Source organism: Heteronotia binoei, chromosome 15, assembly GCF_032191835.1.
Source record: "Heteronotia binoei isolate CCM8104 ecotype False Entrance Well chromosome 15, APGP_CSIRO_Hbin_v1, whole genome shotgun sequence".
Classification (NCBI taxonomy): Eukaryota; Metazoa; Chordata; class Lepidosauria; order Squamata; family Gekkonidae; genus Heteronotia; species Heteronotia binoei.
The window spans coordinates 64,222,439-64,249,408 of NC_083237.1; the positions used below are offsets into that span (position 1 = coordinate 64,222,439).

Below are 26,970 nucleotides of genomic sequence, written 5' to 3' on the forward strand. Positions count from 1 at the left end.
AATAGGCATGAAAATCCTCAGCTTGAGACCCTGGAGAGCCATGAATGGGGCTGTGGCTCAGGGGTAGAGCATCTGCTTGGGAAGCAGAAGGTCCCAGGTTCAATCCCCGGCATCTCCTCTAAAAAAGGGTCCATGCACATAGGCATAAAAATCCTCAGCTGGAGAGCCATTAATGGGGCTGTGGCTCAGTGGTAGAGCATCTGCTTGGGAAGCACAAGGTCCCAGGTTCAATCCCCGGCATCTCCTCTAAAAACGGGTCCAGGCAAATAGGCATGAAAAACCTCAGCTGGAGAGCCATGAATGGGGCTGTGGCTCAGTGGTAGAGCATCTGCTTGGGAAGCAGAACGTCCCAGGTTCAATCCCCGGCATCTCCAACTAAAAAGGGTCCAGGCAAATAGGCATGAAAAACCTCAGCTTGAGACCCTGGAGAGCCGCTGCCAGTCTGAGTAGACAATACTGACTTTGATGGACGGAGGGTCTGATTCAGTAGAAGGCAGCTTCATAGGTTCATATATGTTCATATGGTTAAATTCTTTTTAAAGCATGTGAGGGGAGGTGATTTATTTATTTATTTCGATTTTTAGCCCGCCCTTCCCATAGAACAGGCTCTGGGCGGGTTACATCATAAAAACAGTCAACAGTAAAAGACCAGTTATACTAAAATTAGACAGACTAGGATGGCAGATTCTGCTCACAGATGTGACCTCTCGTCCAGATCTAGCAGATCTTGTAGTGCTGGGGTGGAATGACGCGGTGGGGGGGAGGAGGCCGGTAACAAGTGACGTCCACCGCTTCAGCTGAAAGCCTGGCAAAAGAACTCTGTTTTACAGGCCCTGCAGAATTGGAACAGATCCCACAGGGCCTGGATCTCCAGGGGGTGCTCATTCCACCAGGCAGGGCTTTTTCAGCCCTGGCCCTTGTCGAGGTCAGATGGACGTCTCTGGGGCCGGGGATTACCAAAAGTTGTTGGTTTGCTGATCGTAAGGACCTACGAGGCTCATACAGGGAGAGGCAGTCCTTTGTTGACAATCCCTGGTGAAAACTTCCTTGTGGGAGTGTATGACTCGGCAGGATCGTGCATATGTGTCATCCAGTGAAGGCATCAAATGATTTTTTTTTTGGGGGGGGGAGGGTTTATAATCACAGTGGGAATAGCATTGGCGATTCAGGTGGGTTGCCGGGTTGGTCTGAATCAGTGGAACGACGTTTGAATCCAACACCCACAAGGTTTAATTCCGTAAGCATGCACAGTGTAAGCGCATAAGAAAGCTTATACCCAGATTTAAACTTCGTTCATCTTAAAGGTGCCACTGGACTCAAACTTCGTTGAGTAGCATAGTGTTTGCAGGGCTTTTTTTTGTAGCAGGAACGCCTTTGCCTATTAGGCCACACCCCTGACGGAGCCAATCCTCCAAGAGAAGAAGAAGATATTGGATTTATATCCCGCCCTCCACTCCAAAGAGTCTCAGAGCGGCTCACAATCTCCTTTCCCTTCCTTCCCCACAACAGACACCCTGTGAGGTGGGTGGGGCTGAGAGGGCTCTCACAGCAGCTGCCCTTTCAAGGACAACCTCTGCCAGAGCTATGGCTGACCCAAGGCCATGCCAGCAGGTGGAAGTGGAGGAGTGGGGAATCAAACCCGGTTCTCCCAGATAAGAGTCTGCACACTTAACCACTACACCAAAGTCTCAGAGCGGCTCACAATCTCCTTTACCTTCCTCCCCCACAACAGACACCCTGTGAGGTAGATTAAGAGATTGGATTTATATCCCGCCCTCCACTACGAAGAGTCTCAGAGCGGCTCACAATCTCCTTTACCTTCCTCCCCCCACAACAGACATCCTCTGAGGTAGATGAAGATACTGGATTTATTTCCCTTCCTCCCCCACAACAGACACCCTGTGAGGTAGATGAAGATATTGGATTTATATCCCACCTTCCACACCGAAGAGTCTCAGAGCGGCTCACAATCTCCTTTCCCTTCCTCCCCCACAACAGACACCCTGTGAGCTAGATGAAGATATTGGATTTATATCCCGCCCTCCACTCCGAAGAGTCTCAGAGCGGCTCACAATCTCCTTTCCCTTCCTCCCCCACAACAGACACCCTGTGAGGTGGGTGGGGCTGAGAGGGCTCTCACAGCAGCTGCCCTTTCAAGGACAGAGGCTCAGAGCGTCTCACAATCTCCTTTCCCTTCCTCCCCCACAACAGACACCCTGTGAGGTAGATGAAGATATTGGACTTATATCCCACCCTCCACTCCGAAGAGTCTCAGAGCGGCTCACAATCTCCTTTCCCTTCCTCCCCCACAATAGACACCCTGTGAGGTAGATGAAGATATTGGATTTATATCCCGCCCTCCACTCCGAAGAATCTCAGAGCAGCTCACAATCTCCTTTCCCTTCCTCCCCCACAACAGACACCCTGTGAGGTGGGTGGGGCTGGAGAGGGCTCTCACAGCAGCTGCCCTTTCAAGGACAACCTCTGCCAGAGCTATGGCTGACCCAAGGCCATTCCAGCAGGTGCAAGTGGAGGAGTGGGGAATCAAACCCAGTACTCCCAGATAAGAGTCCGCACACTTAACCACTACACCAAACTGGCTTACAGGGCTTTTAGTACAGGGCCTACTGCGGGACTTATCCAAGTTTTGCAGGACCTGTAAGACAGAGCTCTTTTGCCAGACTTTTAATTGATCCAGGGGGTGTCCCCTGAAGTCATCGTTTCCCCCAGCAGCTTACCATCTAGGTGCTGAAGTTACGTCGGAAACTATTTTGCTAATTCTGTGACGCTGTAATTTTACAGACTTTGCAATTATGATATTGTCTAGTCTGGATGTGGTTTGTTTAATGTTTCTGTAAGGTTTTAATGTTGTAAGCCGCCCAGAGCTCGCTTGCGGGATAGGGCGGGGTATAAAGTGAAAAATTAAATTAAGTTTGTTGTAAGCCCCAGGAAGATTGGCTGCATCAGGGGTGCGTGGCCTAAAATGCAAAGGAGTTCCTGCTTCCCCCCTCAAAAAAAAAAGCCCTATGTTTGCATCCACCCCTGGACAACATCTGGTTGTCACATTCTCATCTTAGCATAGAACTTTTGGGCATGTTTCAAAAACAAAAAGGTCTTGCTCATTCTGTGATAGAGCTTTCTGAAATCAAGGCAAGAGTCTTCACAAAAACATAAAAACTTTTGCTGAAGGCCTGTAACTGCATGGGTTTACTTCTCACCTACTGATTGGGACCAAGAACCTCTCCTGATGGATTCTTCAGGCTGGTCCTAATGTAAGTGTCTCTTGGGGAGGGCACCTGTGCTGACAAGCCAAAGACCTCAGGTTCAGTCCCCAATGTCTTATTATTTAAGAACATAAGAGAAGCCATGTTGGATCAGGCCGGTGGCTCCTCCAGTCCAACACTCTGTGTCACAGAAGAACATAAGAGAAGCCATGTTGGATCAGGCCAATGGCCCATCCAGTCCAACACTCTTGTGTCGCACAGTGGCCCAAAAAAACCCAGGTGCCATTGGGAGGTCCATCAGTTAGGCCAGGACACTATAAACCCTCCCACCGTTCCCCCCACCCACCCAAGCACCAAGCATACAGAGCATCACTGCCCCAGACAGAGAGTTCCATCAATACCATGTGACTAATAGTCACTGATGGACCTCTGATATGTTACAAATACAGGTGTTGGAGCTTAACATAAGCCATGTTGGATCAGGCCAATGGCCCCTCCAGTCCAACACTCTGTGTCACAGAAGAACATAAGAGAAGCCCTGTTGGATCAGGCCAGTGGCCCATCCAGTCCAACACTCTGTGTCACAGAAGAACAGAATAGAAGCCATGTTGGATCAGGCCAGTGGCCCATCCAGTCCAACACTCTTGTGTCGCACTGTCTTCCCACTCCAAGCATCAAGAATACAAAGCATCACTGCCCCAGAGAGTTCCATCTATACCCTGTGGCTAATAGCCCACTGATGGACCTTTGCTCCAGATGTTCCTCCTATCCCCTCTTGAAGCTGTCATTTGTAAATGATCTTAAAGAAGGATCAGTCCCCAATATTTTATTATGTATAAATGATCTTAAAAGAAGTCTGTCTTGACTTCTTTCTTCTGTCTTGACTGAAAGGCCAGATGCATTCAAGGCTGGGCACTGTCAATTGCAACAAAATTTGTTTTTCAAACAGTCGTTAGCTAGATAAAAGAGACTTCCTCTTATGACTGAGCCCATGGCTCATGCATCACGTGACACTTGGAAGCCCATTGCCAAAGCCTGTTTTACAGGCAGTGACACTTTCTTCTGCAAGACCAACTTTGCCTACTGCAGTTCTGCAGGAGGCGTTGCCTGTCTTCTGTCTTGTCCAAATTACTTTCTTGTGGCTCACCTCTAAAGTAGCATCTTCTCCACAGTCCATTAAAGTGTTCTAGCTGTAAAGAGCACAAGTGTTCTCTTGCGGGCCCTTAAGAGGGCTGGTGTGTTTCATGATCCCGGATCTGCAAATGCTGCTGTAAGAATCACAGAGTTGGAAGGTCATCTAGTCCAACCCCCTGCACAATACAGGAAAGTCACAAATCCCTCCCCCCAACACCCCCTCCCCCAGTGACTCCTGCTCCAAGCCCAGAAGATGGCCAAGAACATTCATAAGAACATAAGAGAAGCCATGTTGGATCAGGCCAATGGCCCCTCCAGTCCAACACTCTGTGTCACAGAAGAACATAAGAGAAGCCCTGTTGGATCAGGCCAGTGGCCCATCCAGTCCAACACTCTGTGTCACAGAAGAACATAAGAGAAGCACTGTTGGATCAGGCCAGTGGCCCATCCAGTCCAACACTCTGTGTCACAGAAGAACATAAGAGAAGCCATGTTGGATCAGGCCAGTGGCCCATCCAGTCCAACACTCTGTGTCACATAAGAACATAAGAAGCCATGTTGGATCAGGCCAATGGCCCATCCAGTCCAACACTCTGTGTCACAGAAGAACAGAATAGAAGCCATGTTGGATCAGGCCAGTGGCCCATCCAGTCCAACACTCTTGTGTCGCACTGTCTTCCCACTCCAAGCATCAAGAATACAAAGCATCACTGCCCCAGAGAGTTCCATCTATACCCTGTGGCTAATAGCCCACTGATGGACCTTTGCTCCAGATGTTCCTCCTATCCCCTCTTGAAGCTGTCATTTGTAAATGATCTTAAAGAAGGATCAGTCCCCAATATTTTATTATGTATAAATGATCTTAAAAGAAGTCTGTCTTGACTTCTTTCTTCTGTCTTGACTGAAAGGCCAGATGCATTCAAGGCTGGGCACTGTCAATTGCAACAAAATTTGTTTTTCAAACAGTCGTTAGCTAGATAAAAGAGACTTCCTCTTATGACTGAGCCCATGGCTCATGCATCACGTGACACTTGGAAGCCCATTGCCAAAGCCTGTTTTACAGGCAGTGACACTTTCTTCTGCAAGACCAACTTTGCCTACTGCAGTTCTGCAGGAGGCGTTGCCTGTCTTCTGTCTTGTCCAAATTACTTTCTTGTGGCTCACCTCTAAAGTAGCATCTTCTCCACAGTCCATTAAAGTGTTCTAGCTGTAAAGAGCACAAGTGTTCTCTTGCGGGCCCTTAAGAGGGCTGGTGTGTTTCATGATCCCGGATCTGCAAATGCTGCTGTAAGAATCACAGAGTTGGAAGGTCATCTAGTCCAACCCCCTGCACAATACAGGAAAGTCACAAATCCCTCCCCCCAACACCCCCTCCCCCAGTGACTCCTGCTCCAAGCCCAGAAGATGGCCAAGAACATTCATAAGAACATAAGAGAAGCCATGTTGGATCAGGCCAATGGCCCCTCCAGTCCAACACTCTGTGTCACAGAAGAACATAAGAGAAGCCCTGTTGGATCAGGCCAGTGGCCCATCCAGTCCAACACTCTGTGTCACAGAAGAACATAAGAGAAGCACTGTTGGATCAGGCCAGTGGCCCATCCAGTCCAACACTCTGTGTCACAGAAGAACATAAGAGAAGCCATGTTGGATCAGGCCAGTGGCCCATCCAGTCCAACACTCTGTGTCACATAAGAACATAAGAAGCCATGTTGGATCAGGCCAATGGCCCATCCAGTCCAACACTCTGTGTCACAGAAGAACATAAGAGAAGCCATGTTGGATCAGGCCAATGGCCCATCCAGTCCAACACTCTGTGTCACAGAAGAACAAAAGAGAAGCCATGTTGGATCAGGCCAATGGCCCATCCAGTCCAACACTCTGTGTCACATAAGAACAAAAGAGAAGCCATGTTGGATCAGGCCAGTGGCCCATCCAGTCCAACACTCTGTGTCACATAAGAACAAAAGTGAAGCCATTTTGGATCAGGCCAATGTCCCATCCAGTCCAACACTCTGTGTCACAGAAGAACATAAGAGAAGCCCTGTTGGATCAGGCCAGTGGCCCATCCAGTCCAACACTCTGTGTCACAGAAGAACATAAGAGAAGCACTGTTGGATCAGGCCAGTGGCCCATCCAGTCCAACACTCTGTGTCACAGAAGAACATAAGAGAAGCCATGTTGGATCAGGCCAGTGGCCCATCCAGTCCAACACTCTGTGTCACATAAGAACATAAGAGAAGCCATGTTGGATCAGGCCAATGGCCCATCCAGTCCAACACTCTGTGTCACAGAAGAACATAAGAGAAGCCATGTTGGATCAGGCCAATGGCCCATCCAGTCCAACACTCTGTGTCACAGAAGAACAAAAGAGAAGCCATGTTGGATCAGGCCAATGGCCCATCCAGTCCAACACTCTGTGTCACATAAGAACAAAAGAGAAGCCATGTTGGATCAGGCCAGTGGCCCATCCAGTCCAACACTCTGTGTCACATAAGAACAAAAGAGAAGCCATGTTGGATCAGGCCAATGGCCCATCCAGTCCAACACTCTGTGTCACATAAGAGAAGCCCTGTTGGATCAGGCCAATGGCCCATCCAGTCCAACACTCTGTGTCACATAAGAACATAAGAGAAGCCATGTTGGATCAGGCCAATGGCCCATCCAGTCCAACACGCTGTGTCACATAAGAACAAAAGAGAAGCCATGTTGGATCAGGCCAGTGGCCCATCCAGTCCAACATTCTGTGTCACATAAGAACATAAGAGAAGCCATGTTGGATCAGGCCAATGGCCCATCCAGTCCAACACTCTGTGTCACATAAGGCCAATGGCCCATCCAGTCCAACACTCTGTGTCACACAGTGGCCAAAACATTTTTTTATATAGGATGCTTGACCAAACTCGCCTGGAGAATATTGCTTCCTGACCCCAAAGTGGCAATCAACGTTTCCCTGGGCATGTAAGAAAGGGCCACGAGAACTAAGCACTGATGCAGCCCTTCCTGCCCTCCTGCTCATGGTCTGCCTAAGTTCACAGCGTTGCTGACAGATGACCATCTAACCTCCGCTTGAAAACCTCCAAGGAAGGAGAGTCCACCACATCCCAAATAAGCCTCTTCCACTGAGGAACTGCTCTAATTGTCAGGAAGTTTGTCCTAACATTTAGCTGAAAACTCTTCAGATTTAATTGCAACCCACTGGTTCTAGTCTGCCCTTCTGTTGCAACAGAAAACAACTCTGCACCTAAAAATTTGGCGGGTGGAGCCCGAGGAGGCTGGACCTCAGCAGGGTACAAGACCATGAAGCCCACTTTCCAAGGCAGCCATTTTCTCCAGGGGAGCTGATCTCTGTAATCTGGAGATCAATTATTATAGGGCATCTCCAGGTACCACCTGGATGTTGGCAACCCTATCCATGCCCCCTGGTGGCTGACAATCCTATCTACACTTTGGGCGCCATCTGAGAACAAACCTGTAGTTCTTACAGAGCAACCCAACGTAGAGGGACTTCAGTCTATGCCCAGTGTTTGCTGGAGTAACAGCACAGGTTAGAGATATAACCACATCTTTTGTGAACGTAAATCCATTACATTCTAAAGATTACATAAGAACATAAGAGAAGCCATGTTAGATCAGGCCAATGGCCCATCCAGTCCAACACTCTGTGTCACACAGTGGCATTTTTTTTTTTGTGGCTAATAGCCACTGATGGACCTCTGCTCCATATTTTTATCTAAACCCCTCTTGAAGGTGGCTATGCTTGAGGCCGCCACCACCTCCTGTGGCAGTGAATTCCACATGTTAATCACCCTTTGGGTGAAGAAGTACTTCCTTTTATCCGTTTTAACCTGTCTGCTCAGCAATTTCATTGAATGCCCACGAGTTCTTGTATTGTGAGAAAGGGAGAAAAGTACTTCTTTCTCTACCTTCTCCATCCCATGCATTATCTTGTAAACCTCTATCATGTCACTCCGCAGTCGACGTTTCTCCAAGCTAAAGAGTCCCAAGTGTTTCAACCTTCCTTCATAGGGAAAATGTTCCAGCCCTTTAATCATTCTAGTTGCCCTTTTCTGGACTTTCTCCAATGCTATAATATCCTTTTTGAGGTGCGGCGACCAGAACTGCACACAGTACTCCAAATGAGACCGCACCATCGATTTATACAGGGGCATTATGATACTGGCTGATTTGTTTTCAATTCCCTTCCTAATAATTCCCAGCATGGCGTTGGCCTTTTTTATTGCAAACGCACACTGGCTTGACATTTTCAGTGAGTTATCTACCACGACCCCAATATCTCTCTCTTGGTCAGTCTCTGCCAGTTCACACCCCATACTGTTTACAGCTGCTGTTTTGCTATCACCCCCTCCGTTCCTCAGGCAATTTCCATCAAAAACTCTCCTCCCAAAACCATCTGAATAATGGATGGTCAGTGCATTTTATTTTTAATCAGCACAGTACAAAAATAAATAAAAACAGTGGAGGGGGGAGGCGTTAAGTTACAGGCACACACAGTTCTATGACTGTTGTCATATTTATAAACCTCACATACTTACAAACGCACTATAATATACATACCAAAAAAGGAGACAAATTTATAAATTAATTTAAGTAACAATAATAAGCAGTAATCATAATATCAATTTTGGTCAACAAATATCTACAGAAGAGATTGCACACTAAACAAAAAAACAAACCCAAAAACTTCAACATATACAGACATGTAGGATTTCAGCAGGGGTTTCTGTTTTCTCTTCTCCCCCCCTTTCAAAAAAAAAAAATGTACAGCTATGAAGAATTTCAAGTGAAAAACAATGGCACACATGTTTCTTTCAACGTTTTTCTTTTGAAAATTTGTTTTTAACAATAGTTCAGAACAGAACTGAAGCTCTTGAGCTGTGTACAGTTGAAGTCAGAAAAGACCCTAGAATAGATATTGTGAAATGAAAAAAAAGACTGGCTTGAAGGATCTGGGAAGAGAGGGGCAGCAGGAGGGAGAGGGAAAAAATGTGCTGGAAAGTTGTGCCGGATGACTTGTCCTGTGTTATTTATTGTTCACAACCAACTGTCCTAAGGGTTTTTTTCGTCTGTTGTCAAAGATGCACAGTACTGCTTTCGGCATGCAGACATTACTGTAAAGCAACGATGAAAGAACAGAAGAAAGACTTTCTCTTTTTTTTTCTCTCGCTTGGAATTAGCATAGATTTTGTTGTAAAAGTATTCTGTTCATATAGCAGCATGTCACAATCCCATTCATTGCTTGCATACTCAATATATCCGTTGTTCCTCTTTAAAAGTCTATTTCTTTTTTTAAAAAAAGAATTCCAATAAATAGGACCCAGGACTCTAAAGAGACGGGGTGGGGTTGTTTGTTTTCACACTGATTTGTGCAAACCAATGACATTTGCTTTCCTTAAGCTTTCAGAAGAACCGCACACAAGTGAAACTTGAATTTCCCTTTATGTATTAAAAATAATGTATGGCGATTAGGGGAGAAGATATTTTGTTTTAAAAAGCAGGGTTCGTGTGGTGGGGATGACTCGTCTCGACACACAGATTAGAGTTTAGTCCGAGCCTTTTACAGTGTTCCATGAACCACTAAAGAAGCCAAAGAAGTAACACTGAAATATTTTCTAGTGCGTCTGAAAGGAGAAGAGCACCATCCATTTCGGAGCAGCAAACAGTCATGCGGCGGAGATTTAGATACCTCCATTTCCCCATCTACTATGGAGACCACCCCCCTCCCAAGCCCTCCTTGTGAAGTCCAAGGGGCTCTCTTTTCTCCTGTGGATCCAAAGGGATGGTGTGGGGTGTCTGTATCGCTTTTTTTTTTTTTCAAATGGCTCAGATTTTGGCCTAGCTCCGGAGGCCATGATAGGAACCGTTCAGCCAATTTAGCAGCTGCTTAAAATATTCACAAGAACTGGGTTCCTGGCTACCTCCTGGCGTAGGCTTTTAAAAAAAATTTCACAGCTTTTTTTTTTTGTTCCTCCTACATTTTTAATAGTGCTTTGCCGCTTTGAAGTAAGTGCAAGCTACCCTATTTAACAATGTTAAAGACATTATAGTCCTCCCTCTCTCCCTCTGCCAGAATGCCAGCATCCCGTAACAGGGGGGATCAGAGAAGACACATGCAAAGAGTTCTCACTTGGCCCTTTGTCCGTAGTGCCAGAACCTTACATCCTTTTGTCTGCCCTAATGTCTAGTTTGCACGCATTTTAACCCAGAGGGAGTAGAGATTTCCAATAACAAAAGGGATTTCTGATCTTTAGAGGAATCCTAGAGCCAGAATACAGGCATTGTTAAATGCACAAATGTCATTAAGGCTGCAATCCTAGGAACACTTGCCTGGGAGTAAGCCCCACAAATCACAGGAGACTTACTTCCAAGTAGGCCTATCTAGGATTGCTCCCTAACGGAGAAAGGGTCGGCACACCGATTTCTTGTGTTTTCAGCTCACTGATCAACAATGTTTAAACTCCTCTTGTTTGGGGGAACTGGAAGGCTAAGTGAAATAGTTCAGATTCCTAGGCATCCAGAATCAATTTTGGCAGCAGACAACATCAGATGTCTAGGTGCCAAGGGAAAGAAAAATGCAGACATTCTTAAGAGGCTGCAACAAAACGTTTAGGGTCCCCAAGGAAAATGGCTGTGATCTTCAGAACAGATTAAGACACAAGAGACCATTCTGCTAAAACTGCAGCCTATGTAGAGCATACATACATACATACACACGCTGTAATGAAATAACCATTCAGTCTCTAGATTTTAATACAGTGAATGATGGATCTTGTGTCTTTATTCTCTTCTTTGGTGACTCCCCTTATGATTTGTCCCTTGGTCTTCCCCTCCCCCCACATTGCTTAGGTGGCTAAAAGCTTAATCTTATACAGATGCTCCAGTCTAAGCCAATTGAAATCACTCGAAATTTATCGGAGTCCCTTTGCACTGGGAATGCCTAGGAATTTTCCTGTCTGAGAGGGAGTCTTATTAAAAAGACCCTTGGTTGCAGATTGGGGCTCAACACCCAATCCTACGTAGGATATCCAACGGCTGCTAGTGAGAAACTATTCCTGCCGACCCTTACGTTTGCAAAAAAAAAGGGGATTCGATGAGGGGGCCACCATTCCAGCTGTTCAGAAAGCTGCAACAGAATCCGTCCCCTTCTTCGGACACAGCCCCAAGTTGCATTAGGCAGAAATAAATAAATAAATAAAAAACCCAAACATCGAGCATCCATCCAGTGAATTTGCCAGCAAAAATCAATACCAATGGAATCCGGGGAGCGTCTCCCCTCTCCAGAGTGGCTCACTTGGTCTGGTTTCCAACTGCTTCCCCTCGGACACTTCCGTGGGATCTCACCTTTCCCCTTTTGTCTTTGACGATCAAACACAGGAAGATGGCCTCCCTCCCGTCAAGGGAGGGGTGGAGAGGATGTAGAGGAGGGGGAGGGATTGGGCCTCTTGGACACCTGCTCTTTCCTTGCCCCCTCGCCCTCCTTCTCGACAGAACCCCACGTCGGCATGCAAGAAGAGTCCATTTCAAAGTCCACGATTGCGTTTCTTGCTCAAACTGGTGTGCAAGATAATTGAATTCAAAAGAAAAGCGGGGGGGGGTAGGGGGGAAATATTGTGACCCCCTTCCGGGCAGTAAATATCCTCCTCTCCTGTATTCTGTTGTGAGGAATTAAGTGCAAGAATTCGCCCCCCACCCCACTCCACGTTCACAGATCTTTTAGGCAAAAGGAAGAGGTGCAGGGATGCCCTGGCCTTGCGTTGCAGTGCCCTTCCGGTGAGGAAGCTGCGTCCACCCAGTGCCATGAACAGACAATGAAACAGCTTCAGCGATCCACCATCAATTGTCTCCACCTTGGCTCCCACCCCCACCCCACCCCGTCTTCGTTTTTAAACAAAGCTTCCAAGAAGCCAAGCTGAGAAAGGGCAAGAGGAGACCGCGGCTTGATGTCCTCTCTCAGGCCCATCCGACCTCACGTTTTGTGTCCCGGCTCGTTTCGAAAACAAAAGCAACATTAAAAAAAAAAAGAAGGAAAAAATGGTCCAGTTCCTTCCTCCTCCAGACGGGCCAGCTCACCGGTCCAGGCCAATCAGCAGACGGTTCTTCTCTTCCTGGCTGCTCTCGTTCTTCAGGTCGGCGAAGACCTGGGTGAAATAATGCGGATCGGCGTTGATCTGCAACATTTTGGGGCTCATGAGGTTAATGATGGACAAGCAGCGATCCCAGAAGGCCTCCTTGCAGCTCTCCACCAGGAAAGGCTTGAGAGGGTAGGAGATCTCGTTGCCCATGTAGGAGTAGGAGAGATAGAGGCAGGTCAGCAAGACGGCCTGCAGTTCATGGTCCGTGGCCACTTCCGAAGAGATGACGTCCCGGCAGAGCATGTACAGAAAGACCACGTTGGCCGGAGTGATGAAGCCTTGGTCCTGCCAGCCCTGCAGCAGAAGGGAGCGGTCCACGCTCCGGAGCCACAGAACGGGGTCAGTGGGGGAGAGGTGCTTCAGCCGGTAGCACCGTCTGCAGAGGAACTCCCCCAGACACCGCAGGAGCTCGCTGGTGGACGCTTGGACGATGACCCTCTTGGGGGTGCCGGAGGTGTTGGAGTTGGGGGCCTTCTTGACAGAGGAGAGGGCGGCCTTGGACGTCGAGAGCTGGTTGTTGGGGGCCGCGGGCTGGGCGCTCTGGGGCTGGGCGAAGGTGGAGAGGTTGGCGCAGGAGAGGGACTTCTTCAAGTTCTCGTTGTTGAGGTGGGTGACGTTGTTCTGGTAGCTGCTGTTGGGCTGCACCTTCTTGGAGTTCTTCTTCTTGGCCGAGACGGCCACGATGCGCTTCCAGGGCAGGACCGAGATGAGGGAGTGGCGCTTGAGGCTCTTGTCCTTGGCGTTCTTGCTGTTCTGGACAGCGGTGTAATGGCCCACGGTCGCCGAGCCATCCTCGAAGAGGGTCGCCTTCCGGTAACTGGGCGACAGGGACAACACCGTGCCCATGGTGCTGCGGGCGGAGGGCGGGCGACCGGTCGCTGCTGTCAGGGAGTGTGGGGGGGAGGCGCTTCAAGCCCCCCCCTCCCCTTGGCCCCTGCCTTTCCCTCTCGGATTCAGACCTGCCGGAAAAAAAAGAAGCAAAACCGGGTCAGGGGAGGTGCCTGTGGAATGCCCCCTTGCCCTATGGTGAGGCTGCAGAATCCTTCCCCTGCAGCCTACTCTGGCGTCCACCTGATCCCGAGCGGACCTTTCCTCTCCCCTTCCCCTATTCTCCTGCCCTGCTCAGCTGGAATCTCATGGCGTCTGCTGCCAACGGCAGGCATCCCCTAGCGAGGCACAGCAAGGTCAGCTTCTCTGGCTGGCCTTGGGGTATCCCCAAACGCCCCCCTTGCCCTGCTGGCTCGCGATTCCTTTGGCAGGAAGTCTGCCAGGTGACCTTGGGCCGGTCTAGCCTACCCGCCAGGGTGGTTGTGAAGGATACAAAGGAGGAGCGAGGAGGCTGACGCCGGCTGCCTTTTGGATCTCCCAAAGGAATCCTAGCTATAGATCGACATGCCCGCCCCCCCCCCCCCATCCCCAGCAAGGGTCCACGGGGAGGGGCTCTGGTCCCCAGCCTCCGCCTGGTTCTGCCTGCCCCTGGCGCGGCTCCCCTTTGCCGCATGAGGGCAAAGGCGCGAGTTGCCCCTGCAGGGCCTTTGGGGGGGCCAGCCCCGCAGCTCCCACGCCCGGCAAGGTGCCCCCCCTCCCCTTCCAGGCATCCAAGCGCGGCGTCCAAGCCTTCCCTCCGCCCGGGCTCTCCCTGCAGCAGCCCAGCCCCGGGCTCCCTGGGGGGCAGCGCCCCACTCCTCCCCAGCCCTCCCTCCCTCTCCCCCCCCCCCAGGCGCGCTCCCGGGCTCCGGGGCTGGCGGGCACCCACCGCAGTGCGCGCTGCTGGCCTGGCGCCGCGGCTTCTGTCCAGGGTCCTGCAAGGCTGCGGCGGGCGGAGGCGGCGGGGCCGGAGCTCTCGGCCGCAGGGCCAGGGAAGGAGGAGGCGCGGGAAGTGCGGCGGCGGCACGAGTGCGGGACTCCGCCTCCCCCTGCCCCGCCGCCCCCCCCGCCCGCCCGCCCTGGCCCGCTCTGCGCCCCCCGAGCCTGTCCCGGCAGCCCCTGCCTCCTCCGCCGCGCCGCCCGCTCCGGCTCCGGCTCCTGCTACTGCTCGGGCTCGCCTGCTGCTCGCCTGCTGCCCGCCTCGCCTCGCCCCGCACCGCCCCGCCCCGCCGGCCTCCCGCGCGCCCTCCGCCGGCCAGCCTCGGAAGCGCGCCCCAGCCGCCAGGGCGGCAGGCCAGCCTCCCCTCCCCGCTGCAGACTGCAAAGCTGGATGCTCGGGGAGAGCTGATAGTGGAGTGGTCCCTTCCAACGCCGGGATTCCCACCCCCCACCCCTCCTCCACTTGCAGCTGCCGGAATGGGCCTGGGTTAGGCAGAAGGATTCGTAATAACTGCAGAGCCAGTTTGGTGTAGTGGGGAAGTGCACGGACTCTTCTCTGGGAGAACCGGGTTTGATTCCCCACTCCTCCAATCGCAGCTCCTGGAATGGCCTTGGGTCAGCCAGAGCTCTAATAGAGAGCCAGTCTGGTGTAGTGGTGAAGTGCATGGACTCTTCTCTGGGAGAACCGGGTTTGATTCCCCCTCCTCCACTTGCAGCTGCTGGAATGGGCCTGGGTTAGCCAGAAGGATTTGTAATAACTGCAGAGCCAGTTTGGTGTAGTGGGGAAGTGCGCGGACTCTTCTCTGGGAGAACCGGATTTGATTCCCCACTCCTCCAATCGCAGCTCCTGGAATGGCCTTGGGTCAGCCAGAGCTCTAATAGAGAGCCAGTCTGGTGTAGTGGTGAAGTGCATGGACTCTTCTCTGGGAGAACCGGGTTTGATTCCCCCTCCTCCACTTGCAGCTGCTGGAATGGGCCTGGGTTAGCCAGAAGGATTTGTAATAACTGCAGAGCCAGTTTGGTGTAGTGGGGAAGTGCGCGGACTCTTCTCTGGGAGAACCGGATTTGATTCCCCACTCCTCCAATCGCAGCTCCTGGAATGGCCTTGGGTCAGCCAGAGCTCTAATAGAGAGCCAGTCTGGTGTAGTGGTGAAGTGCATGGACTCTTCTCTGGGAGAACCGGGTTTGATTCCCCCTCCTCCACTTGCAGCTGCTGGAATGGGCCTGGGTTAGCCAGAAGGATTTGTAATAACTGCAGAGCCAGTTTGGTGTAGTGGGGAAGTGCGCGGACTCTTCTCTGGGAGAACCAGATTTGATTCCCCACTCCTCCAATCGCAGCTCCTGGAATGGCCTTGGGTCAGCCAGAGCTCTAATAGAGAGCCAGTCTGGTGTAGTGGTGAAGTGCATGGACTCTTCTCTGGGAGAACCGGGTTTGATTCCCCCTCCTCCACTTGCAGCTGCTGGAATGGGCCTGGGTTAGCCAGAAGGATTTGTAATAACTGCAGAGCCAGTTTGGTGTAGTGGTGAAGTGTGGGGACTCTTCTCTGGGAGAACTGGGTTTGATTCCCCACTCCTCCACCTGCAGCTGCTGGAATGGCCTTGGGTTAGGCAGAAGGATTTGTAATAACTGCAGAGCCAGTTTGGTGTAGTGGTGAAGTGCACGGACTCTTCTCTGGGAGAACCGGGTTTGATTCCCCACTCCTCCAATCGCAGCTGCTGGAATGGCCTTGGGTTAGCCAGAACTCTGGCAGAGCTGAAAGATTTGTAATTACTGGAGAGCCAGTTTGATGTAGTGGTGAAGTGCGCGGACTCTTCTCTGGGAGAACCGGGTTTGATTCCCCCTCCTCCACTTGCAGCTGCTGGAATGGCCTTGGGTCAGCCATAGCTCTAATAGAGAGCCAGTCTGGTTTAGTGGTGAAGTGCGCGGACTCTTCTCTGGGAGAACTGGGTTTGATTCCCCACTCCTCCGCCTGCAGCTGCTGGAATGGCCTTGGGTTAGTCATAGCTCTAATAGAGAGCCAGTCTGGTGTAGTGGTGAAGTGCGCGGACTCTTCTCTGGGAGAACCGGGTTTGATTCCCCCTCCTCCACTTGCAGCTGCTGGAATGGCCTTGGGTCAGCCATAGCTCTAATAGAGAGCCAGTCTGGTGTAGTGGTGAAGTACGCGGACTCTTCTCTGGGAGAACCGGGTTTGATTCCCCCTCCTCCACTTGCAACTGCTGGAATGGCCTTGGGACAGCCATAGCTCTCACAGGAGTTGTCCTGGAAAGGGCAGCTGCTGTGAGAGCTCTCTCAGTCCCACCCACCTCACAGGCTGTCTGTTGTGGGGGAAGGAGATATGGGAGATTGTAAGCTGCTCAGAGTCTCTGATTCAGAGAGAAGGGCAAGGTATAAATCTGCAGTCTTTTTCAGCCACTGCCCCAGAGGGGGCCAAGGGGAGGGGGTTGCCCTCCTGGGTCCCTGCTGAGCCGAGAGGGGGGTCCTCGGGGTTAAACCACCTGGCCCTACTGCATTTTCAAAAGAAAAAAGGTAACAAGCCACTTAAAGAACATAAGAGAAGCCATGTTGGATCAGGCCAGTGGCCCCTCCAGTCCAACGCTCTGTGTCACAGAAGAACATAAGAGAAGCCATGTTGGATCAGGCCAGTGGCCCACCCAGTCCAACACTCTGTGTCACAGAAGAACATAAGAGAAGCCATGTTGGATCAGGCCAGTGGCCCATCCAGTCCAACACTCTGTGTCACAGAAGAACATAAGAGAAGCCATGTTGGATCAGGCCAGTGGCCCATCCAGTCCAACACTCTGTGTCACAGAAGAACATAAGAGAAGCCATGTTGGATCAGGCCAGTGGCCCATCCAGTCCAACACTCTGTGTCACAGAAGAACATAAGAGAAGCCATGTTGGATCAGGCCAGTGGCCCATCCAGTCCAACACTCTGTGTCACAGAAGAACATAAGAGAAGCCATGTTGGATCAGGCCAGTGGCCATTCCAGTCCAACACTCTGTGTCACAGAAGAACATAAGAGAAGCCCTGTTGGATCAGGCCAGTGGCCCATCCAGTCCAACACTCTGTGTCACATAAGAACATAAGAGAAGCCATGTTGGATCAGGCCAATGGCCCATCCAGTCCAACACTCTGTGTCACAAAAGAACATAATAGAAGCCATGTTGGATCAGGCCAGTGGCCCATCCAGTCCAACACTCTGTGTCACAGAAGAACATAAGAGAAGCCATGTTGGATCAGGCCAGTGGCCCATCCAGTCCAGCACTCTGTGTCGCACAGCGGCCAGGAGGTCCACCAGCAGGGAACACCTTCCCAGTCATCTAGTTCCCGTGTAACTTTCACAGGGGCTTGTATTCCTTAGATAAATAGAGAAGCAGCTGCCATTCCGATCCAGAGCAATGCGGGGCTGGGGCTGCTCTCTGAAGGCAAGTGAGCCTGGGGCTCCCAGCAGTTGTCTCCAACTGGAGCTTGACTTGGGACACCCCTCTGGTTTGGCTCAAAAACTTGGGGGGGAGGGAGGGCCTCAAAGTATTCCCTCCGCAGTAGAGGCTGGGAAGTGGAGAAGGGAGGAAGACTGAAGGTATTTTTAAATGTTGTAGGTCACATGGACCAATGAAAGTCCCAAAGCAGATTATAAGTATGGCCAGGGCTTTTTTTGTAGCAGGAGCTCCTTTGCATATTAGGCCACACAACCCTGATGTAGCCCATCCTCCTGGAGCTTACAGTAGACTCTGTAATAAGAGCCCTGTCAGCTCTTGGAGGATTGGCTACATCCGAGGGGTGTGGCCTAATATGCAAAGGAGATCCTGCTACAAAAAAAAAGTCCTGAGTATGGCACATAAATATAAATTGTTTTCTTGAGTCACAGCTGGATGGCAATCTGATAAAACGGGGGTCCACCACACCAGCCGCACTGGCACCATTGATGGCTGCTGAATCTTTTGGAGGAGGAAGAGAAACAGGAAGAAGTGAGACAAGTCCGTTAGAAGAGGGAGAAAACATGTGGATCGAGCAGGTGTCCACAGCCTTTGGTTGCCTATGGACAACTTTGGGATTCAGACAAAGGGCAGTGGGCACAATCACAAAATGGCTGCCACAGAGGTGGAACTAATCACAAAATGGCCTCCAACCACCAGATGTTAGGGGCTGATCATTTTGGGCAGAAGCTCTGCTTAACTGGGCTCCACTTTATAAACACACAAAGCCAATAAGGAGCCCTGGCCCCATCCAGCCCAGCCTGCTTTCTAAAAGCACCTCATGGGCACTAGGAAAGATGTCAGTAGAAACTACTGGCACCCACGGGCACCATGCTGGGGTACCCACAGGGACACACAGAGAGAGAGATACAGATCTAAACCTTCCTCTTCTACTTCTGATAACCTTGTCCTGCTTCCTTCGTTCTCAGACCTGGAGCAGACAGAAGATCTACTTACTATCTGTCAGAACATTTCCAACTATTGATTGCACTGTGAGGAGGCCGGCAGCGCCCTTCAAATGGCTCTTGGATGCACAGAGCGGGGGTGTCCAAACTTGCTTAATGTGAGAGCCACATAGAATAAATGTTGGGTGTTTGAGAGCCACAAGACATTAAAGTCCGATGTTTGTGAGGAAGGAAGGAAGGAAGGAAGGAAGGAAGGAAGGAAGGAAGGAAGGAAGGAAGGAAGGAAGGAAGGAAGGAAGGAAGGAAGGAAGGAAGGAAGGAAGGAAGGAAGGAAGGAAGACAGGAAGGAAGGAAGGAAGGAAGATGTGAGGGGGAAGAGAGAGGTGGAAAGAAAGCAACTTTAACTTTAAATGCATTCTCCAAGCCTCCGGCTGGCTTGACTTGGAGAAGAGATTTAAAGAGATAAATTCTTTCTCCAGATTGGCTGACTGGATGGTAGGTGCTTTCAGAGCCACACAATGTTTGTGACAGAGCCACAGGTGGTTCCCAAGCCACGGTTTGGCCACCCCTGGCTTAGAGCGTGCCTGAGTGCCACGTTTCTGCCCTTGGAGGCTAAGATTCTATGGTATAATTTGTGTGACTATATTTTCATCCTCTAAGGAAGTCAAGGCAACATACACCGCACCAGGTCTTTTTTTGGTAGGAAAATAACCAGCAGGAACTCATTTGCATATTAGGCCACACCTCCTTACCTCACCATTGTATCACACAGGGCTTTTTTGTAGAAAAGCAGATTTGCATATTAGGCCACACCTCCTGAAGCTAAGTCAGCCGGAACTGCGTTCCTGTTCAAAGAAAGCCCAGCACCCCACCCTCACCCCAGTTTGATTCTTGCAGGGGGTTTTTAAGCGGTGTGGGGGAGGAGAGATTGAGCAACTGACCCAAGATTCATGACTAAATATGAATCTGAATCCAGGACTCCAGGGAAATGCACTGAATGGTTTCTGATCATGCGTTATCACTGCATATTTAGCAGGATTCGGTTCCACTACTGGAAACGGTGTCAGAGGCTGAGGGCTTCGGGAGTCCAGATCTGTCCTTTGTGATCCCCTTCGACAGTTAGGATGCGATTGCCTTTTAAAAGGCTTGCCGAAACTGAAGTCCATCATCTTATATGAGTCTGCTGGTTTTAAACAAGAGATTGCTATAGGAAGTGTGGACTTTCAAAGCTCCCCTGTACCTAAACTTTGTGTAATTGCATCCCCTTGTGGTGAAACTGGGAAGTTGTCGTTGCTGCAGTCTGAGATGTCTCTGGTTCATCTTTTCATGTGAAGAAGAAGATGAAGAAGATATTGGATTTATATCCCGCCCTCCACTCCGAAGAGTCTCAGAGTGGCTCACAATCTCCTTTCCCTTCCTCCCCCACAACAGACACCCTGTGAGGTAGATGAAGATATTGGATTTGTATCCCGCCCTCCACTCCGAAGAGTCTCAAAGCGGCTCACAATCTCCTTTCCCTCCCTCCCCCACAACAGACACCCTGTGAGGTAGATGAAGATATTGGATTTATATCCCGCCCTCCACTCCGAAGAGTCTCAGAGCGGCTCACAATCTCCTTTCCCTTCCTCCCCCACAACAGACACCCTGTGAGGTGGGTGGGTCTGGAGAGGGCTCTCACAGCAGCTGCCCTTTCAAGGACAACCTCTGCCAGAGCTATGGCGGACCCAAGGCCATTCCAGCAGGTGCAAGTGGAGGAGTGGGGAATCAAACCCGGTTCTCCCAGATAAGAGTCCGCACACTTAACCACTACACTAAACTGGCTCCCACTACACCAAACTGTGTCAGGTCCACCATCCAATGAGGTGCGTTTGGTACGTCTATGCTGTAGCAGGTTCTTCAGTTCCTTGTGGCAACGAGAAGTCAAAGGAATCCTTTATCCCTACCCAACTTCCTGTGAACCCGGTTTCCACTGAAAACTGAAGTAGAAATCCCAAATGTCCACATATTTATGCTAAAGAGCGCTGGACTTAAGCCAGCTTGCTTTCTGGTGTGACCTTGGGTCAGTCCCAGTTTCTCTCTCAGAACTGTTCGCTCAAGAGCAATCCTCTCAGAGCTCTCTCAGCCCCACCTCCCCCACAGGCAGTGTTCCCTCTAAGCTGTTAGTGTGAGCTAGCTCAGTTTTTTTAGCCTCCAGCTCACACGTTTTTCTTTTAGCTCTGGCCCCGTAGCAAACTAATTGATGCAGTAGCTCACAGCTTTAAAACGTAAAGATTAGCACTCTTGCAATATTTTATTTAACGATCTCTGATAACCGACACCTCTCGCTCTGAATTAGTGCATCAAAATCTGGAGACAGTGTCTGTGCTGGAGTGATCTTGAATATGCAAAAGAAAAAGAGTTGTTGGACATTCAAAATGAAATAAAGAAAAAAGAAGGGGAGTTGAGAAAAAGGCCAGGGAAAAAAAGAAACTTATAAGGGAAATTACAATATTACAAACGCAAATGAGACATTTGTTAAATAAAGAATTGGAATGGAATTTGAAAAGACTGCAGCAGAAATCTTTCGAGGGAGCAAATAAACCTGGAAAGTATTTGGCTTGGCAACTGAAGAAAAAGAGAGAAAATAAAATTATCAATAAAATTGTGGTCGATGGAAGAGAGGTGGTTACCCAAGAGGGAATAAAAAGAGAATTTTTAAGTACCAAGTTGTTTAAAGGTGTTAAAATAAAGAAAGAAAAGATGGATGAGTATTTACAAAAGATAAAAATAGAACCCTTAACTGAAAATATGCAAAAAGTTTTGAACGATCCAATTGAAAAAAATAGAAGTTGATGCTGTTCGGCTGTGTATCTGTAAGTTGCAAATCGGCTTTTGATGTATCGACATTCTTTACAGAAACTTCATGATCAATGCTCTATGCCCTAGGACACGGGGGAAAACATGAAATGGCTGGGCATTGTGAGCTTTTGTACATCAGTTGCTTTGTGTGCTGGTCAAGGACATGTGAAGGCACCTCAGCACAGACTGTGGGCTAGGCGTTTATCTATGAAACTGTAGTCTTCCCCAGGAAAATAACTGCAAGTTATGAGGCAGGGCAAGAACAGAGAGACAGCATGTATAGTGGTCAGGATCAGCCTACTCTCTGGGAAGCCTAGGTTCAAATCCCCAGTCTAATGTGCTGGATAGACACTCTCAGCCTCATCCATCTCACTGGCTTGTGGTCATTCTCATCTAAATAGTTCACATGGCTCTCCTACAGAGAAAGACTGGATCAGGAGAGCATGAATACAGTGAAACAGCTATGTGAATACAGCTTCCTGCTATGGGGGAGAAAGGTAAAGATTTCCTCGGGATGTAGTGGGCTCTTCTTCTTTGGAGGTTTTTAAACAGAGGCTGGATGGGCATCTGACAGCAATGCAGATTTTGTTAATTTAGGGGCGGGAGGTATTTGTGATTTTTCTGCATTGTGCAGGGGGTTGGACTAGATGACCCTGGAGATCCCTTCCAAATCTATGAATCTATGAAACTGTAAGCTGCTTTGAGACTCTGAAATTCAGAGTGAAGGACAGGGTATAAATAATAATAATAATAATAATAATAATAATAATAATAATAATAATAATAATAAAAATAAATCCAATTTCTTCTTCATTGTTGTTGTTATTATATATGTTAGGTCATCAGATCTGGCACATCCATTAGACAGCCTTAGGCGGCTGCCTGGGACACGGTCTGGGGAGAGGGGAGTACCACGAAGGGCCCTCCCACCCACTCTTGCCTCTGCAGCTTAGAGCGTGCCACTGCCCAGCCACCATTGCTCCATCTCCCAGATTGGAGTAAGGACACTATGACATCATAGCCTGCTAAAGTCCCCCACCCTAAACCCCTCCCTCCCCAGGCTTCATTCCCCAAATTCCCAAGTATTCCCCAGCCCAACCCTCTGTTCAGGTCACTTCAGGTATGAAGCAAGTGGCAAATAGCCTTCTCTGTGGTGGCCCCCTTTCTGAGAAGGGATGGAGAGCTTTGCTTGGCTCTGATGCAAGTAGTCATTTCGGGGACCAAATCAAGACCGTTCCGTTGTCCCGTTAGCCAAAATTTCATTTAATTGTGCTTAAATCTTTGCTGCTTTCCACATTCAGTTTGTTGCTGAGCTTAACTGTTACGAATTAGGACTCCTATCAGCTTTTCCGCTGGGGAAAGAGAGAAAAGAACCCTTCTGACCCCAGAACGGCTATGCTGAGGATTCCCGTGCCCCCTCATGGACAACAGCAACATCGGAAGGGAGCTACAGTGAGGAAGGGCATTGGGGGAGAGCAAGCCACCTGGCCCTACAAGTTGTGGGAAGGGGGAGTGCATGAAAAGCTTAGCTCAGGGTTGTCAAACTCATTTGTTATGAGGGCCAAATCTGACACAAATGAGACCTTGTCGAGCCGGGCTGTGTGTGTACCTAGTCAAGATGAGGTAGCAAAGATATAAACTTTATAATAGACACATACAAACACAAAGATTTCTTTAAAAAAATTAAAATTAAAACATGCTTAAAACATTAGCACTTGTTGATCCAGGGAACTGGGCAAAGGAAGCTCTGGCTCTTTCCCTCCCTCCCCAGGAGACCAGGAGGGGGAGGAGCCTCAGCCAATGCAGAAAATAGAGGTTTTGCTCTGTAGCTCCTCTGTGATTGAGCAAGCCTTGCGAAGCAAGCTGCGATGCAGAAGGAAGCAAGAGAGAGGGAGAAGGAAGCAGATGGCAGCCAGTTGCTCTGAGGGCCCGATTTGGCCCCCAGGCCCCATGTTTGACACCATTGGCTTAGCTTGTCACTGCAAAGCTGGAAGGAGCTCCACAGTCTAAGAAGGGTTAATTGGGAGTTTGGGGTGATCCCTGAGACAAATCGCACCCAATAAAATGGACCAAAGAGGCTGGGGAGATTCTGTGGGAGTAGCACCTCAGGCTCACTCGTAACACACAAGCGGCAACTTTGGTGATGGACTCTCTCTCATGGGCCGCAGGGGTCTCCAGCTGTGGCAGAATGTCTTGTGCATCACCCAAAAGACCCAGGAAAAGGTCGCCAAGAGACCTGCTATAGGGCTTTTGTTGGTGGTGGTGGTGGGGAGTTCTTATTTCATAGACTTTTTAACTTTGCTACTTAGCTGATCGCTTCGGTTCCACCGCTCTCCCGTCCATGTTCTGTTTCTAGGGCAGATCCAAACTTAGTAGCCAGGGAGACTGGGGACAGCTCAGGTAGTTTTCATTACTCAGTAGTTCTTGGTAAAGAAAAGGTCGCCAACCCCTATATAGGGAAAAGGGCACTTCACACAAAAAGCGAACCCTTCCCTCAAACTGTTGAGAACGATTCAGCTGGGTAGCCGTCTGAAGCGAGAATAGAACAAAAGCCATCTGAACAAAGTTTGAGTCTAGAAGCACCTTTAAGACCAACAAAGTTTAATTCAGGGTATCAGTTTTTGTGTGTATCTGGGGAGGGACGGTGGCTCAGTGGTAGAGCATCTGCTTGGGAAGCAGAAGGTCCCAGGTTCAATCCCTGGCATCTCCAAAAAGGGTCCAGGCAAGTAGGGGTGAAAATCCTCAGCTTGAGACCCTGGAGAGCCATGAATGGGGCTGTGGCTCAGTGACAGAGCATCTGCTTGGTAAGCAGAAGGTCCCAGGTTCAATCCCTGGCATCTCCAAAAAAGGGTCCAGGGAAAAAGGTGTGAAAAACCTCAGCTGGAGACCCTGGAGAGCCATGGATGGGGCTCAGTGGTAGAGCATCTGCTTGGGAAGCAGGAGGTCCCTCCCAGGTTCAATCCCTGGCATCTCCAACTAAAAAGGGTCCAGGCAAGTAGGTGTGAAAAACCTCAGCTTGAGACCCTGGAGAGCTGCTGCCAGTCTGAGAAGACAATACTGACTTTGATGGACCAAGGGTCTGATTCAGTATAAGGCAGATTCATATGTTCATATGTTCAAGTGTGCATGCACACAAAAGCTTATATACTCAGAATCAGGCCTCATTTGTCAAGCATCGGTATTTCGAAATAATCACGCTTTTGTTTAAATCAAAGACTTGGTTTATTGATACTCCAGTACTTGCTCCAAGGACTGAAACCTTGGAAGTGATACAGATTTGCACACAGCATAGAATCTTAAAAGTTACTTCAAAGGCAAAGTTGTAGATAACTTCAAAAGCATAACATACAGATGTGAATTGCATAGAGGGTTCAAAGGGTACTATCAACTATTCATTTGGTCACTACAACGTCTCCTGGTTCCCACACATTCCTAGCTTGTTGATAAGGCATATGGATGGGAACCCGGGGGAGAGGCTTTTTGCTTTACAATGACAAGGTTACTTGCATATCCTGAATCACTGTCTGCGGGGCTACAACCCGCCACCTGGCCTCGGCCATACTACCTGTGACCCTAACTCGTTGATTTTTCTCAACTAACCACAAAGACATCGGCACCCTGTATCTGCTATTCAGTGCATGAGCTAGCATAGTAGGCACCGCCCTAAGCCTTTTGATCCAAGCCGAACTTAGCCAACCCGGCGCATTAATGGGCGACGATCAAATTTAGAACGTTTGCAGAGAAGTATCTATGCCTAAAAGAAAGAGAAATGGAAGAGAGGGAGGAAGGGTAGACATAGGAGATTCAACGATCAGAAATAGCATGCTTGACATCATTTTGGTCAGGAGTTCACAGGAGCGGAGCTCCGGAACCTCTAAATGTTATTGTGCTCTTTCTTTCTTCTCCACCTTCAAATTCTTGCTTCTGGGCTCCATTGTTCAAACCCCCTCTGAGAATTTTGCGGAACTCTAAGATTTGACAAATTTTCTAATATTTCCCCCCACAAAAAATGCGGAAATAACCAAAACAGATTAAGCAGACAGAAAACTTCATCGTGCCACTGTGGCCACATAGAAGAAAGTAACTTTAAAAGTATGATGGGAGTAAGGTTTTATCAGAACAATTTTAATTCAAGAAGCATTTTAAGGTAGATGCTCAGCTTCGGGCGATGTTAGGAGTGTGTGGCATATGCAAATGAGTTGTGCTGCGCTCTGGCACCTCTTTTTCTACTCAATGACCCCTGCGCCAGAATTAAACTTTGTTGGTCTTAAAGGTGCCCCTGAACTCTACCCTTGGTTGAGTTGAGAAAAAGAACCACCAATCCAGCATGCTGTTGGCGCTTCCTACTTGGAATCTTCTACAGGTAAAAACACCAAAACGGAAAAGCATACAGCACTTTTTAACCTCTGCTGCCACCCAGTGACTGAAATAATCGACTGCAGTCCACTCCCCCCACCCCCGGAAAAAAAACAAACCCAGAGCCGATTTGAGTTTAATCTGCTTCCCACAGTAATGTCCTTTTTAATGCAAGAAGGAGACTTGGCACTATTTGTTCCGTTTTTGGTTTGGATTTTGGCAGGGGGTGGCTCTCTGGAATGCATAGTCTGGTCCAAGGGTGGCCAAACTGTGGCTCAGGAGACACGTGTGGCTCTTTCACGCGTATTGTGTGGCTCTAGAAGCCTCTGTCACCCGATCAGCCGGCTTGGTGAAGGCATTTCTCTCCTTAAATCACTTCTCCAAGCCAGCCAGAGAATGCATGGAACGTTTAAGTTGCCTTTTTCCACCTCCCTCCCCCATCTATTTGCCTACCGGACTTCTTTCCTTCCTTGCAGCTCTCAAACGTCTGACATTCCATTTCTTGCAGCTCTCAAACATCTTACATTTATTCAACGTGGCTCTTATATTAAGCAAGTTTGGCCACCCCTTGTCTGGTCTTTCCCACCAATTCTCCTGGGGCTTAGAAACCCGGATGCATAGCCACACTCGGCTAGGAGGATCCTTCTCTGGAAAGAGATTTTCCAGAAATTGCTGAGCAGACAGGTTAAAACAGATAAAAGGAAGTACTTTTTGCTTTACAATGTCACAGGAATTCACTGCCACAGGAGGTGGTGGCAGCCACGAGCATAGCCAGCTTCAAGAGGGGGTTTGATAAAAATATGGAGCAGAGGTCCATCAGTGGCTATTAGCCACAGTGTGTATATGTGTGTGTGTATATATATATATATATATAATTTTTTTTTGGCCACTGTATGACACAGAGTGTTGGACTGGATGGGCCATTGGCCTGATCCAACGTGGCTTCTCTTATGTTCTTATGTGACACAGAGTGTTGGACTGGATGGGCCATTGGCCTGATCCAACGTGGCTTCTCTTATGTTCTTATGTGACACAGAGTGTTGGACTGGATGGGCCATTGGCGTGATCCAACATGGCTT

General features: G+C 49.3%; 1 protein-coding gene across 1 annotated transcript; it reads right to left on the bottom strand.

Moving 5' to 3' along the window:
* Positions 1-12,423: 12,423 nt before the first annotated feature.
* LOC132584502 (cyclin-dependent kinase 5 activator 1) lies at positions 12,424-13,381 on the bottom strand. Its single transcript, XM_060256394.1, has one exon. The coding sequence runs from the start codon at positions 13,352-13,354 to the stop codon at positions 12,443-12,445; it is 912 nt and encodes a 303-aa protein (XP_060112377.1). The 5' UTR covers positions 13,355-13,381; the 3' UTR covers positions 12,424-12,442.
* Positions 13,382-26,970: the final 13,589 nt, after the last annotated feature.

Coding starts and splice junctions, on each gene's coding strand:
- LOC132584502 (XM_060256394.1), bottom strand. CDS start 13,354: ATGGGCACGGTGTTGTCCCTGTCGCCCAGTTACCGGAAGGCGACCCTC.